This window comes from Rhagoletis pomonella, unplaced genomic scaffold (genome assembly GCF_013731165.1).
Source record: "Rhagoletis pomonella isolate Grant_MI unplaced genomic scaffold, Rhpom_1.0 Rhpom_scaffold_00001, whole genome shotgun sequence".
Lineage (NCBI taxonomy): Eukaryota > Metazoa > Arthropoda > Insecta > Diptera > Tephritidae > Rhagoletis > Rhagoletis pomonella.
Genome location: NW_023458555.1, coordinates 44,736,800 through 44,752,694, shown reverse-complemented (window position 1 = coordinate 44,752,694; position 15,895 = coordinate 44,736,800). Strand labels below are relative to the sequence as shown.

The 15,895-nt window shown below is 33.2% G+C and overlaps 1 protein-coding gene across 1 annotated transcript in view; it reads left to right on the top strand.

Moving 5' to 3' along the window:
* The first annotated feature begins 590 nt into the window (after nucleotides 1-590).
* LOC118746510 (acetylcholine receptor subunit beta-like 2) overlaps nucleotides 591-15,895 on the top strand; it is a 16,270-nt gene continuing 965 nt past the window's right edge. The window contains exons 1-6 of the mRNA XM_036480388.1: nucleotides 591-739; nucleotides 976-1,103; nucleotides 8,741-8,916; nucleotides 9,120-9,272; nucleotides 9,559-9,638; nucleotides 11,045-11,151. Coding sequence (XP_036336281.1) covers nucleotides 996-1,103; nucleotides 8,741-8,916; nucleotides 9,120-9,272; nucleotides 9,559-9,638; nucleotides 11,045-11,151 — 624 coding nt within the window. The 5' untranslated portion in view covers nucleotides 591-739; nucleotides 976-995. The remainder of the gene's footprint in view (nucleotides 740-975; nucleotides 1,104-8,740; nucleotides 8,917-9,119; nucleotides 9,273-9,558; nucleotides 9,639-11,044; nucleotides 11,152-15,895) is intronic.

Genomic DNA, 15,895 nt, shown 5'->3' with positions numbered 1-15,895 from the left:
CAGCAAAAAAAAATTATTGCAGTTTATTCTACTAAAATATAATGAGCTATAACACTGCATAACAATTTTTAATGAAAAGTTTAGAATTTTTAGGTGTAACTGTTAAAGTTTGTTGATTTTTTTTAAATTTTTGTAAAAAGTTTGAAATGTGGATTAATGTGGTGCTGGTTATGTAGTGTGCTAGACTTTTATAAAAAATGTGACTAAATTTAATCAGCTGACAAGAAGTTTATATGTAATGAGGAAGGTTTAATGTGTCGAATCGGTATTGGGCACCGAAAAGAAAGTATTGGGTACCTAAATTTTCTTCAAGTATTGGATACCGAGTATTGGGTACCGACAATTCAGCACATCACTACTAAATGCCTCGCAACCGCGTAAGCCTCGTAAATAAATCCGTTTCCCACACAAAATTAAGTAAGTTTACATGGTTTACGTGGTTACGAGGTATTTAAGCATTTAGATGAATTGCCCTATGGGTTTGAAACAACTGGTTTATGCATTTGTTTACTTCACAATCAAAACTTTTTCATTTTCCATGTTGTCGAAAACTGAAAAATTTCGCTATCCAGTTATTTAATGCTCTGCTTATGTTTTTGTAATTAGGTTCCTGGCAGTAATCTCGTGCAAATTGGAATTGATTTAAGTGAATTTTACTTATCCGTCGAATGGGACATACTCGAAGTTCCTGCAACTAAGAATGAGGAATATTATCCAGACACTTTGGAACCATTTTCTGGTAATGCAAAATTTTTATACATGTGTGTATGTGAAAGAAATAAAAAACTGTATATAATAAATGTATATATTAATATATGTTTGTGTTAGAAATCGAAAGTTGGCCAACTCACCTTAGATGAATACTAAAGATTTCTTTATAATTAAACTGTAATTTATAAAAATGTTGATTGAAGAAAAAATTAACTAACTTTTTGTTTTAATTTTCGAAATCTCTTTTACAACATTTCTTCACAGATATTACATTTAAGCTTACCATGCGTCGCAAAACACTTTTCTACACCGTTAATTTAATTGTACCATGTGTAGCATTGACATTTCTCACGGTGTTGGTATTTTATTTACCCAGCGATTCTGGCGAAAAGGTATCAAATCCAAATTCAAATTAGTCTTTGTATAAAATAAATATTTGTTTTTTTTTTACATTTATATGTATGTAAGTGTACTTGCGACACACTTGTGGAATTTCGTTTGCATGATTAAAATAAATAGAATAAGTAAATTTTGCATGCCCAAATGTATTTTGTGTAGAAAGATTTTTTTCTGATTTATGTAGAACTATCTCTGTATATACTTATAGTGTACATATTCTGTTTCCTTTTAACGCTTTCTAATGCATGCGATCTCTTTGCAACTAATTCTAATACACTTATACTCTTCAAATACTTTCTAATCACACTATCATTGCACTCTTAAATTAAATCGTGAAAAAATTGGAAGAAAGTTAGCAGCACAAATAAGTACATACGTAGGTGAATATAGAACTAAATATTAATAGCATAAATAGATTTTTTTTGCATTAAGGGTATTCACGAAACGCATTGATTGCATAATTGAATATAAATGATCAAGTTTCATAAGGTAGGCATATGTGAAGTTAAGAGACCAGAATAGCCTCTCTAAATATGTATATTTTTGAAAAAAAAAACCATGTTGCCTGAAATGCATAACAAGAAAATTGTTGCCAATAACTCCGCATGATTTTCCCTTGATGTATTAGGTAGCAACAGATAGCTGCAATTACTTTCATAGATTTAACCCAATAAGTCTTAATAAAAACGTGTATTATTACATACCTCGTAACACTACACATTAGGTCAGTATTCCCCAATTCTCCACCGAAATTATTTATTTTCAGATTGCTAATGCTGCTTTGTGACACATTTGCCAAAAGCTGCGGGTAACTTCCTGAAAAGAATACGAATGTTTTTGAAACTAATTTGCGAAAAGAATGTTCAAAGCTCTATTCGCCTTGAGCAAAAAATGTCGAAATTTCTATCCGTAGATTCTCTCAAGGATTTGCCTTTTTGCGAAGTCTTTGCGAATCGGCGCGAGTGTCTTTGTAACAAAGTTATGGTTACGCTGCCGGAGATGAAATGTAATCCAAATTGATTTAAGTGCAAGCAAATTTCGACAGCTGCTAAAAAAATTTAGCTTACGCATTTTAGCATAAGTAATTTTAGATAAGATCATAAAGGGTAACTAGAAATTTACCCATAAAAAGTGTAATGTCATCCGGCTGGGCAATCACCCGGCATCCTTTCCTCTCTAGCTCCTCTAGCAAGTCGTTTACCATCCACAGAAACGGTGAGACGACGCGACCTTGTGACATATTCTTGTCCACCCAACTAAGCTGGATGCTAGCAGTTAGTCAAAACTTGGTAACTGCTGTAGTGGAATGATTAAACACCTCTATTAAAAAAAAACTCCTTTTTTTAGAAAATAATCGAAAACTATCTTGATTGAATTGCCAGTGGTAATCGGTTTTTGCCAAGATTTTCGAAATTCAAATGACTAAGCAACAAGTTTGTGGACTAGTTTCGTGAGTACCACCATTCTTATTAAATTATCGTAATTTCATTCAATTTTTTTTTAAATTTTATTAATTAAAATTTTAAATGTTCCGATAAATCGTACGCGCAGCTCTGTAAACGATTATTGGTGTCATAATATAACGCCACAGGCATAACTATAACCGTAAATCAGCTCCATAACCATAAGCAGCTCTGAAGTATTTTGCTATGTTATGACTGAGGCGGTGGAGAAGCTCGGCCAAACACTAACATATGTGTAAGCGCCTATCTATTATTATTATTATGGCTAAGGCATTATGGTTATGGCACCTCGTATGTTACGATATGACAAGAGCGAAAGCAAATTAAAAAAAAAAAAATAATACCTTCCTAGACAAGTTCCCTTAACCGAATACTATTCTACAAAAAGCATCTTGAATTAATATGATAGAGAAAACGAATACGCAAAGTATTTGAAATAACAAAATTATTTTTGTAAACATTTTTATAACATTTTCTAACTGACTAAATAAATACAATTTTTCTAATTTGAATAGATTTATTTTCTAAACTAACTTTTATTAGCTTTTAAATAATTTTCAAAACTTTTAACATAATTAACATACCTATCACCTATTAACGCCGCATAATTTTTGTATCAATCGCAATCAGCAGTTAATTTAAGCAAAGGCGTACTTTAGGTACAAAAAACTCCCAGTATTTCTAGAGGAAGTACGCGCTATGCTTAAAAAAGTAATGAAATCTCATAACGTAATTTCGTCGAAAGTCAAAAATAGAGTAAAATAATATCAAATAATAAAAATTAAGTTACTAAAAATTAGCACAAATTAAATCGAACACTCATCATTTCAAAAATCATTTCCGCAATGTCACTCGCCCGAACACAAACAAGCACATACATACATACACAGAGCAACACAAACACCAAACAAGCACACAAACAAAAAAAAAAGCGACAAATTCGCACAAAACAACCACAAATATTCAAACAAGTAAACTGAGATCGAGGCTCGATTGCTCGCAGTAGCGCCGCCGTTTTGATTGTAGAATTTTGACATTTGCAAACATTTTGACAGTTGGAAAATGTATGTTTGTATTTTCGTTAAAAAACTGTTTTTTTTAGTTGTATGTAATTATTTTTGGGTAGAAACTGATTTTTTTTATTGAATTGAAGTTGGAGCTGTAATACAACTGAAAACCGAAGAGAAGTGAAATATGTAATTTATATCAAATTGCGTTGCTTGAGAATTTATTTATTTGTTGTTTTCGTTTTGTAAATTGTCGGTATTGAATGTTGGTTGTAAATTGTTGTATGTACACTTGCATTTTTTTTTTTTGGTTTTTTTTTTTCACTGAACTTGGAAATATTGTATTGAAATGTGTATCAAATTTTTTTTCTGTGTAGGATTGAGACAAACTACCTAAAGTGTAACGTAATTTTTTCGAAAAAAATACTACTTTAACTTTACTTTGAAATTCGAATTATTTTCGAAGTTATAGAAAAAGTGTTGGTACACTTCAGAGATTTGGTCTCATTGTTAGTTAAGAGCTAAAAACTATTGAAGGAAAGCGAATTTATATCAATATGAGGCGGCGCACCTTGTAACGAGGAAGGCACGAAGGTGTACGACTATGTCACCCCATGATGCAAAACTGCAGATTACCACCGTCGTTTTTGCATATACATTAGGGCGGCCCAAAATTATTAAAGTCGGAATTTTAATGCTCTCACCCCCTAGAATTGCTCTACATCGAAATAAATTCTATACCATTTCTACGAAAAGTTGTTTTTTTTTCATACAAAATACATGGAAAAGTTTGAGCGCTTTGAGCGACCTCTAAATATTTTTTGATTTCAAAATAAAAAAATAGGGGTATATTTTTCCGGCATAGAACAATCCTAGAGGGTGAGAGTATTAAAATTAAGACATACTTTTTTCACATGCATTTTTGGGCCACCATAATATACATACATACTATAAATTTCGGATGCGCTCGAGTACCAGTATACCCACCTGACTGTTTAATATTTTTTTCTAAATATTTTTGAAAGCCTGTAGAGGAGAAAGGGTATACATCATATGACCTGGTTTGTTCATATCAACTTATTTTCAAAATCCAACACGCACTATGGGGCCACTACCGAAAAAACGATGTAAAAATAAACAAATTTTATGGAAGCGTTCGATAATGCTAATATACAAATCTAATGGAGAATTTCCCAGAAATTACGAAAACATAACTTTTATTAAAAACAGATTAGTAGTTTAGGAGATAGAACCACTGAAATTTGAAAATTTTTCCACACTGGGAACAATTTTTACTTTTTGTTCTTTTTTGACATGTTTGAGATTTATGTATTTGTATGTAAAAAATTTGAGCAATTGTTATTTTCTTTAATTTTAATGAATGGTTCGTTAGTTTTAAATATAAACTACAAAATTTCTTTCTCTCCGAAAAGGTGTTATTTCTGCCTGTTTGAAAGACTGGCGCTGCCGCCGCTTTTCACCAGTTTCGAAATTTCATGTAAAAGGGCTTTTCGTTAACTGAAGTCATATTTTTTGCACAAAAACAATCAGGTTTCTTAAGCAAAATTTAACGTTCAAAGCGATGAAATAGTCAGTTTTTCTTAAAAAATTATTTACGCCCCGCAAAACCCCATTTGTGAAATCGCTTAAAAACAAAATCGGATGATATGATTAGTTTTTTGGGCCCTCTACATATGCTTTCCCAACATTTATACGTCCTGAACATAATATCAAAATCATTATTTTGTTGATTTTCGCAAGATATTTTCATTTTAAGTTTGTGAATGAAAAGGATCCAAATTTCAACAGGGAAAAAATTAAAAAATAAAAGATTTTTTGTAAATTCTTGACATAAAATGGATTTACAAATAAAGTTGTAAATGGTCAAGTGAAAATGCGTAATAATTTCTTTTTCATAATTACATCAATAGTCACACATGGCGTATGAGTAACATTCTTTCCTAGTCATATTTCATAATAAAATTATAGTTTAAAAAACTAAAACCTCCCTATTATAATTGCCATTCGTACTGTCATCAGGTATGTAACTTGAGAATAGAAATCGCTGCATCTTTTAGCCGCATCAATATTACATAGTTACATCCCGAGCTAATAAAAGGAAGGTAAAAAAGAAATTGGTTTTCGTCGAACCGGTATCGGTTTAATGATTTTGGGAGAGCTTTAATTTACTGACATTAGGGGGGTACGTTAGGGTCATTAACTCGGCTTTTCCAAACCTCTTTTATCCGATTTTTTCGTAATTGTGATTTTTTGAATATCGAATAAACCGTAGTTTGGTTAAATGAGAAACCGGGTTTTCATCTAGAATACTTCTACAACTGTATCTTAAATTCATTATAATTTTTTATTTGTTGAATTGCTAACAAAACCCATAAGTATACTAAAATTGCATTTTGGCTTTTCTCTCTGACGTCAGGATGTTGTTTAACAGGACTTTGTAGTTTCGAAGATAAGATAAATCCCAAAAATACTTCAAAAATTCAATATAAAATAAAAGTGAACAAAATTTTCGGTTTTGTGTTTTTCAAAAATTTCTCAAGTTTGACATGCATTCTAAAGCACCCTGTCGCTTTTCTTTCAGATGCCATTTAAATTTTTAAACATCTTTATTAGTTCGAGAGTTATGATTTTTGCAACGAAAAAAGTTAAAAGGCCCCATAGTGCGACACTCCAGTGAAAAAAAAAAGATTTACGTGAATAGTTGTTTATAATTTATTCTTGGAAATTTAATGGTTTTCGCTGCGAGGATCGACAACAGCTTCTCCAGAGCCCTGCACCTGCTACGTACTTCTACCTTTGCCAATACGAAAGATCGTGGCTAAAGCCGGGTGACCCAAAGAACAGAAGCAGTTTTTAAATGATCAAAAAAGTATCTCCCCGTTTTAAATGATATAAGTGTTATTCCTACTTTTAAGAGTTTTTACTTTCAAGCGCTCGTTTTTTAGGGCGCAACTTTCATAAAGGTTTTCTACAGCATTAATTTCGCAGGCAGTTAAACAGATGAGAATTAAATTTATTTGTATTAATTTAAAATTATTTAATTTATAGTAATAAAAAAATAAAAAACAATTTGTGTAAATAAAAATGTAAGTTTCAGGGAAATCCCCAAACAGAGCCTTATGAGTTGCAAACGTCTGGTATGTGTGTGATGTATTTTGTATTATTTATTTTCAAAATTAAAAAGAAATACTGTTTTATATTTAATAAAATAGGCATCAACTGTTTTAAAAAGATACATATAAGAGTATTTTGTATGATTTATTTAAAATTTGAAATATCTAAGTGAAAGTTTAAAGCGTTGTTAGCAAAAAAAAAACACCGCCCAATAATTCAAAAATTAGAATGTATAAAAAAAATATAAAACTGCTCAATGTATTAAAGCACCATAAAAACAGGGTTATCTTCTTATATTATTATTACTATGAGCACTGCAACCTCCACGGTGGTCTATTGTGCGTGGCTCTTTACTACATATCAGCGATGCCAACATTCGGGAATTTTTCTCGTTGCGGGGAATCGTAGAATGGCTCCCTTTCGCGGGGAATTTTGACTATTTAATTTTAAATCAGGTTGCCGTTTTTTATTTTACTTATATTCATATATAATATAATATTAATATATTTAATAATATTTAATAATGCAATTATTTATTCATTTATTAATTAAAGTGAGCCGAGTGTAAGAAAGTGCGAAATGCCCCAGCAAAAAAAATATCAAAAATCAACGGTAATTTTTTGCCCTTCAAACGTGCACATTAATATACTAAAATTAAATTGGCTTCTAAAAAGTAAGAGTAAAAAGTTGAAATTTTTTTTTAATTTGTCAAATTTTTGTGAAAATTTAGTCATTATGTTCAATTCCACATGGCATTTTTTAAATGGCATACATTTTTGGTCACTTCAATGCCTAGTGGAAATTCGGCATAACATTTTCTAGATTGAAATAAATAAATAAATAAATTCAGTGAAAAGCAACTAAAGTACGAGTCAAACGAAATACTACCTGCTTTGATCGGACCAAAACTCACTGAGTTATTTTGTCGCGCTTTTTTTTAATATTGTCAAAACCTTGTAAAAATTATTACATAATTTAGAAATTTTTGTGGATGTCTTCATTTTGTAAGTATAAATGATAATTACATATATAAGAATAAAACGCTGTGGAACGTTCCCAACAGCAGAACAATGCGAACATAAGAAAAAATTTTATCATAGCGTTCCATTAGTTTGAATTTCAACGAAAGACTTAAGATGCGAACTTTTTATGCACAGAAAATGAAAAATTGTTCCATTAATTTTAGTGATGAACGATCTGAAAATAATAATAAATTTAAAGCAAGTAATTTTTAAGCATAAAAAAACCAACTTCAGTTTTCATATGCAAATTTAAGAGTATCGTTAATTTCTTCATGATCCAGTGATCGAATTAGTATGGAACCACCTCCGAGGTACCACCTTCAATTAAAGCAACGTGGTTAACGTGGTCCAAAGTTATGCGGTAACATACATTAAAAAAAAAAAATTCCGATGAATTGATAGCCTCCTCCTTTTTATAAGTCGGTTAAAAAGTACATAAACCGAACCATGGCTTGAAGTTAGAAATTTTTAAAGTTATAATGTTACCTCTCAAATTAATTGGAGTGTGTTTTTTCTTTGTCTTTGGTTGCTACCAAATACTAATAGAACAGGGGGATTGTTGCAGTCTTGCATAGCCCTTGGACGGTACAAGTATTGCAAAGCTTTTCCGTAAAAAAACCGATGCTGACCGTACAATTCCTGCACCGTGCAAATGTTTTGCAAGACTTCGAGAATCCTCGAGAATGTGAACAAGAAAATGGTAATGAATTTAAATAAATTTTCTTTAATTGTTTCTTTAGAAATTCGTTAAATTGATTGAAAGATTCATATGTATGTGTGTGTATGTTTGTGTTTTTATTGGATTGTTTGCTTGTTTGTTAGGTGCATTTCCTTGTCTTTCGGTAGATAATAAAAATATAGTTATGCCAGCTAAAAGCTATCCAAAAGCAAATATATTTATTACACTACACATACACTATTGAAATAAATTTGGAATGAATACACAAACACAGACATTTGTAAGTCGAACGAAGAAATCTCTACACTTGAATTTCGTTGGCAGGTTACGTTATGTATTTCAATTCTTGTCTCGTTGACTGTGTTCTTCTTGCTGTTGGCCGAAATTATTCCGCCAACATCACTGGCAGTACCGTTGCTAGGCAAATATCTACTATTTACAATGATCCTGGTCTCGTTGTCCGTATGGACAACGGTATGCGTATTAAATTTACACTTTAGGTGAGTAAAATATTTATGGTGAGGGGAATTTCAAATTGTGGGAGGTAAGATTATACAAAAAAAAAAGAAAGTTTTATTTCTGTTTTTTAACTTAAAACAGTGGATGGTGAAAGGAAGTGTGAAGAAAAAATAATTACGCTTGTAAATGTTTTCAACTATGAAATTTCACATTTTCTCGTTTCATTATACCCACATTGCTTTAGATCACCGTCAACTCATAATATGTCGCCACTGGTACGTAAACTATTTTTACATTTTATGCCGAAATTGATGATGATGCGTCGCACTCAATATACATTGCCCGATTATGATGATTCGACGCCCAGCAATGGCTACACCAATGAAATTGATGTGCGGTGAGTTTTATTCTTTGGAAAGATAGCGAATACCATAACATAAACATGTTTGTAAAATAGTTAAATTTTTTTTTGTTTACCAAAGTTGCCATTTAAAGTTAGAGTTAAGTAAATGTTTGTGATAGCTACAAGTGGCAACGTATGTACGCAAGGTATTAGCTAGTAGTTTTATAAAACACAATATGTTTAGCGAATATTTTATCAACATTTCGTATCGAAACTTCAACTGTATTGTTGTTTTCTTTGTTGATAATTTTTTGCTTAATTGAAATCGAAATGCAAGCAGCGATAGTATTAGTGACTTTCCCAGCGAGTTCAAGGACAGCCAAGAGGGACCCTATGATAATGGCGTGCAACAATCGATTGGTGAGCATCTAAGTCATAATTTTTGTGGTATGTATGTATGTATTTGCATACCGTCTTTAAAGGGGCACAACTCAAAATTACACGTTTGTCAGAAAATGCGAAAAACTACATATTTTTTAGCACATGATAATCTATGGGCAAGAGAGACTTTACCGCAGGTTTTTTTTTTAACCAATTATAACAAAAATTTGCTCGAGCTTTTGCTGAAAAGCACTTTTCTAATCATTGCATTTTTTGGTAATAAAATTTTCCAGTTACAATATTATCGGTAACGTGCAGAATAAACCTGTAGGGTGCCATCTGGTTTCGGTGCTGTTCCATTTCGCGTTATTCCTTGCCGTGTCATATGCAGATTTGACCGAAAAAATAAATGTGTGTTTATGTTGCACAATTTGTCAAATATCTTTAGTTGCGATCCCGTACGAGTCCGGACTAGTCAGAAATAGTCAGATTTTACAGGAAATCGATCCCGTACTTGGTTCTCTGACTATTGAGAGGACAAAAAAGAGAGTAAATACAGTTCTCTCTCTCTGTCAGAAGTTATCAGTTTTAGTCCGAGAATTTTTTGCTGGTAAATGTGTCAAACGATCAGCTGTAGTGTGTTTGGCAACCAAATTGTAAACAAAAGAAAAGTTCAATCTGCTAATTCATGTTGAAAAGTATTTAATTACTTGTTTAAGTGGATTCTAATGAATTTGAAAGTATTTTTGGTTATTTACATGTGTGAGCTGAGTGTGTTTACATACAAAATAAGCAAAAATGTACAACCAAAATTTGGAGGTTATGTTGAAGTTGACAGAAGTTACCATTTTTTACTAGAAAGCGATCCCATACTTTTCAATGTTACTCTCTCGCTCTGAGCGAATTCTTATTTTTTGACAGTTTTACTAGTCCGAGTCCGAGGAATACGGGATTGCACCTTTTAATAGCAGGAGGGCGTTTTGCTTAGACACCTAACATTAGAAAATGAAATATTCGCCCTTAATAGCAAGAGGTGCTGTAAAAATTGTTGAGAAGAAGCAGACCGTTAATCGATACTAAGCCTTTCTACCGTCTAAGGACCGATCTCTCCTCATTACCATCAGCATTTCGTCGAGAAGCAGATTTGAGCACTATGTAGGGCCAATCGTGGGTTCAACACTCATTGGGGATTTAAGGGTCGAGTCTCGATATGTAGCTGAACCGTAATTGGGTCAGAGTCATGCGGGTTAAATCCGTTTATATAATTGCAATCCCCATTAATCGTAAGGCTACTCATCGCTCCGTTTGCTAAAATTTCATTTTGAAAATAAACTTTAATTCATACTTATGTATGTATGTTAGCATGTACTTGTGTTTCAAATAATCATTTATTGTACTTTATATAACGCAAACGCTATTTTTTTTTCTTTTTCTTTATTTGATAGATTCGGACAATGTGATACCGCGCAATTTGACACCTGAAGTGCTGCAGGCATTACGTGCGGTGCGTTTTATTGCACAGCACATTAAGGATGCCGACAAGGATAATGAGGTAAGTGTTGCAAATAGAGCACCACACTACGTGAAGAAATAAATAAGTGATGGTGAATATTTATTGCTGGCCAGATACGAGTATGCCATAAGTTTTTGCTTACCTTTCTTCTACACTTTACCATGAACGCATTTGATGTTTTTAAGTCATTTTGTATAACTTTATTGGATTTTTTATGCTGCTTATTTGTTTATCCCTTCGTTATTGCTTTATTAGTTTTTTCATATCCTTCATCCGCTGCCATGCCACATTCATTTGTTATTATAATAATGAAATAAAATTATTTATTATTGCAAGCGCCATGCTTACCGTTACTTACTCTATAAAATTTGTGATGGCTTTATTTAATATTGACGAAATAGCAACGAAAACAACAAAATCGCAAATATGTTCGAGATGGTAGGGCGATGCAATAGCAAATACTGATTTTATAGCAAAAAAGCGTGGTAGGACTTGCGAAGTTACGTTGGAGATATTCTAAGATTTATTTTCATTTCTGTTTGTCATTTTATTGATTGCTTAAGGGGATTTCGATTGATGTCGTGGATATTTGCTTTTACACATACATTTTACAATACATACAGTGACTCAAACAAATATGTATTAATAATGTTTTTCAAGTTAATTATTTTGTTATTCTTCTATAAAAATATTTCCCAAGCTTTAACAAAACCATATATATGGAAGTTTCAAACTTTATGCAAAATTTAGGAAAGTTCAACGCATTTTTATCAAATTTCAAACATTTTAATCCGATTTTTTTATACCATTACGCCATTTACAAAAACTAGTGTTGATTTTTTGAAATTCGTTGCGAACGATCTCCTGCATTTTATTTCATGCGAAATTCATGCTTAAATATGTGGAAAAAATTGCAAACATCTACAAGAAAAAAAAATTATTTAATCTACGCGATTTTTGATCACTTCATTAGACTAATGTTGTATGGGCATACACAAAAATCTTCCAAAAATTCATATAAAAGCTGTCAAATTCTGATGCAAATTTTTGAAATTTTCCTAAACTTTGAATAAAGTTTGAAACTTTTATTTATGTAAGTATGTACTATATGGGTTTGTAAAAAAAAATGGTTGAAAAACATCGCGGTTGTTCACACTTGCCTGGTTATCAGGTTATCTGGTTAAACATTATTATTCTGTAGTGTATTTTATTGTTATAAACTGAATAAAAAATATAACCACATAACCAAAAAACCTGATCACCAGGAAAGTGTGAACAACCACATTGTGAATGTCAAAGAAAAGAAATCCACACGAGATCATTTTCCACCCGACCAAGAAACGTTTGTTAGCGGATGTTCTCCAATAGCTTCTCTTACCCTCTATCTCCGCCTCACAATTGTTTAAGTCACTGTTTGTATGTACATAGTAACATATACATACATACATAGAACTACAGCAGAGAGCAATAAACAGCGCGACTTGAGCGAAATTTATGATTTATGTATAGGCATTTGTGCAGGCATTGTTTATTTGTCAGCTGTCAAGTGGCAATAATTTAAGGAAGAGATTTGCCTCAGGTTAATAGTCGTTTTTACTTACGCAGAGATAGCGAAACAGAGCGAGGGGGAGAGAGTGCAAGAGCGCAAAAAGTTGAGTTGATTTAAATTTTCTGCGGCAAAACCAGTGTTTGTGATAAGGTTAGTTTCAGTTTGGATTGATGAAAGTTGATTTGTATGACTTTGAAGCATCCCTGACATCTTTAATTATAAACGCGTTAGCCAACTATTAATGCAGCCCCCTCAGAGCTGGATAAGGTTTTGGCAGGTTGATGCATGGCGAGTGTTGATAATTCTCCAACAACAAAATGTCGAGGGTCAGTAAAAATACCGCAAGTAATTTTGGAGTCGTTCCCAAAAAATTGATATTCCGTAGACGTCAGCAAAAGCAATGGGCCTCATCAAATTGGACTAAATGACGTGAAAAATCGCAACTGAAAATAAAACTCCGTCGCTCGTTGGATGGAAGAACCTAATAACCCAAAGAGAAATTTTTTTTTAGTTAAGTATGCAACAATGGCTGTCGATCCTTTTTTGTTCTACGAAAAATGCGTTAAGCTATTTTCTAATTGTGTCCCTGTAACTTTACCCATTACACCTTAGGCTTTACAATTTGACAACAATCTCTCTACAACCAAAGTAAGGAACCAAAGGAAGTTTTAATGACGGAGTCATACGCTACTATTTGAAGCAAGTGTTGCATATTTTAACGAACGAGTGGCGAAAATTATCTTAGAAATTACATATCAACTGTTATTAAAATTGTTATTTTTCAGAAAAAATACCAATATTGGCGTTTTCTTTTCTACAAAAAATGTTGCATTCTCGTTGCTCCCTTCTTACTGTTTGTGCGAAGTGGGCAATGGGAAGGCAAAATTTTGTGGCTAGAAAAGAAAACGTAATAAGGCACGATGTAGGGAGCAAAGGTGCCGCCCATCTTGTCCCGCTATTGCCCTGTCAGTGAATTCGACAGAATTGTGTTTGTATTTTTTTAAAAAGAAAATAACCTACATATTTCTTGAATTTTATTGCGGTATTATGCGCGCTTTGTAACTTTCGAAAGAAACGCGGAGTAGCGTAGAAAATTTCAAATTTTCTCGAAACACGTAGAAAATCTACTACGATCTTAGTAAAGTTCTAACCCTGGACTTCATCCATGAAATGTGAGCCTTAGCTTCTACTTGATTTTCAAGTATAAGTTCTGGAGTTTGAGCTAGAGGTAGGCAAAACGCGTGATTTTCTACATGACACGCCGCGTCACGCTTTTTCGCGCGTGAGCGTGAGCGGCTTTCAGAGAAAAATCACGTAACTTCCGTACTCGTGCGTGACTGAGAGTTTTGCTAGCGTGAGTTAAATTTTCCGTCAATCACGTAATTTTCACAGACATATGTATGCATGTGATTTTCAACCAAAATAAAATCGTAAACTACTACTGTGTATACTTTTGACGAATTCAGATGAATCTGCAGAAATGGTTTTTAAAGACATTAACGCGGAAATACAGATTTATTAAAAAAAAAAACAGAAAACAAAAGTTATACGATGACTTTGGAACAAAGCTACAAATTTTCTTCTAGCCTTTCAAGCCAAATTTTAAACATAGCTAGCTCAGCAAATAGTGGAGAAGTTGTTTCTGTGTCAGGCAGAATTCTAGAAGAAAGACGTACACGACACGTACACGTTGGTGACAAACCTCGCCAAATATTATTTTTAAACAAAAATATGGGGAAATGTTTAGTTATTTGCAGGTCGTTTTTGGGGTGGGGGCGGAAGGGAAGGGGCGTGGCCCCCTAAACTCCCCCCATTCGAAAGGGGACAGCCCCCACTTTACGAAAAGTCGCACCCCCCCTTCGGGGCCTCCTACAGACCCCTAGGGAACCGTTTGAAAATGGGCGAAAAACAGCATTTACCGAGAGAAATTGAGCAGTTTGAAGTGGAATATAATCCAACTAACAGAATCTGTGGGGTTTTTAAATAAAAGAAGTTATCCCAAGGTGGTTATCAGCCGAAAGATGGGGGCTGAACACCCTTCGCAGAGAACACCTTTCTGCGTAGGCGGCATTCGGTCGCACTTAGGGATTATAACCCTCAGGCAGTAGAATTGTCCTTTCTGTGTTGGCAAAGAAAGCCCCCCTTCCCTTAGGGATTATAACCCTCAGGCAGTAGAATTCTCCTTTCTGTTTTGCGAAGAGAAGGACCTGAACACCTTTTGCAGAGAGCACCTATGTATATTTTTAAGGCTTACTGGGTTATATCCTATTTTATTTTGTCTCTCATTCTTTTGCGTATTTTGGAGTTTGACAGGTGAACTCCGCCATTTAATTTGCATATGCAACTAAAGTCAGACGCATGATTTAGAAGGTGTTTTTATTTAATAAATTGTGATTAAATGGTTAATATTAAAGTCATAAAGAAAGTTATAACTCATCGAGTAAAGTGTAAAGTGAAGTGAAAAATATATTGGTGAAGTGGCTGCTTTAAGGAGAATAGGAGTGATAAATGTATGCTAATTTCCGAATTTTACAAAAAAGGGCATATTTCTAACCCAATTTGTAAATAAATTAGTGACCAAAAATTACAAAAATGGGTGTTTAAATAATGTGTAGACCCTTGGCTACAAGTGTGTGTAAATTTTTTTTGGATCGGGTCACCTCTTTGGACGCAATACCTCGAAATAGATCGGCAACGTACTAAACCGTACCCAAAATATGAGCTAATGTCAATTTGCCCTTTCTATACTCCTAATACATATATTTCTACATATGTACATATATCTGAAATTTGTAAATAAAAATAACTAGTTCGTTCATCTCATGCAAGGTGTTTGGCCAAGCTTTTGTAACAACACTTTTTATATGAAATGCTATTAATATATAGTTTCAATTAGGAAAAAAAAAATCCGTGAATAAACGCGCGTGCGTGATTAAAAACCTAGGCATCGTCAGCGTGCGTGAACGTGTTTGAAAAAAATATAACAGAACGTGAGTGTGCGTGATTTGTAAAACCATCAACGTGAGCGTGCGTGAACTTGAGCCAAAATCACTCACGCGCCCATCTCTAGATTCAGCTCACTCCATCAGTGCAAAAATGGAGTCTGAGTTTAAGCTAACTTTTTATGGTAACCCTGCTTCCTTCGTCCTTTGAGGGTATGCTTGGTCAAAAGTTTTGGAGCATCTCCTACACTGAGGGAAAAAAATATTAAAATCAAATAGAAACGTAATTGAT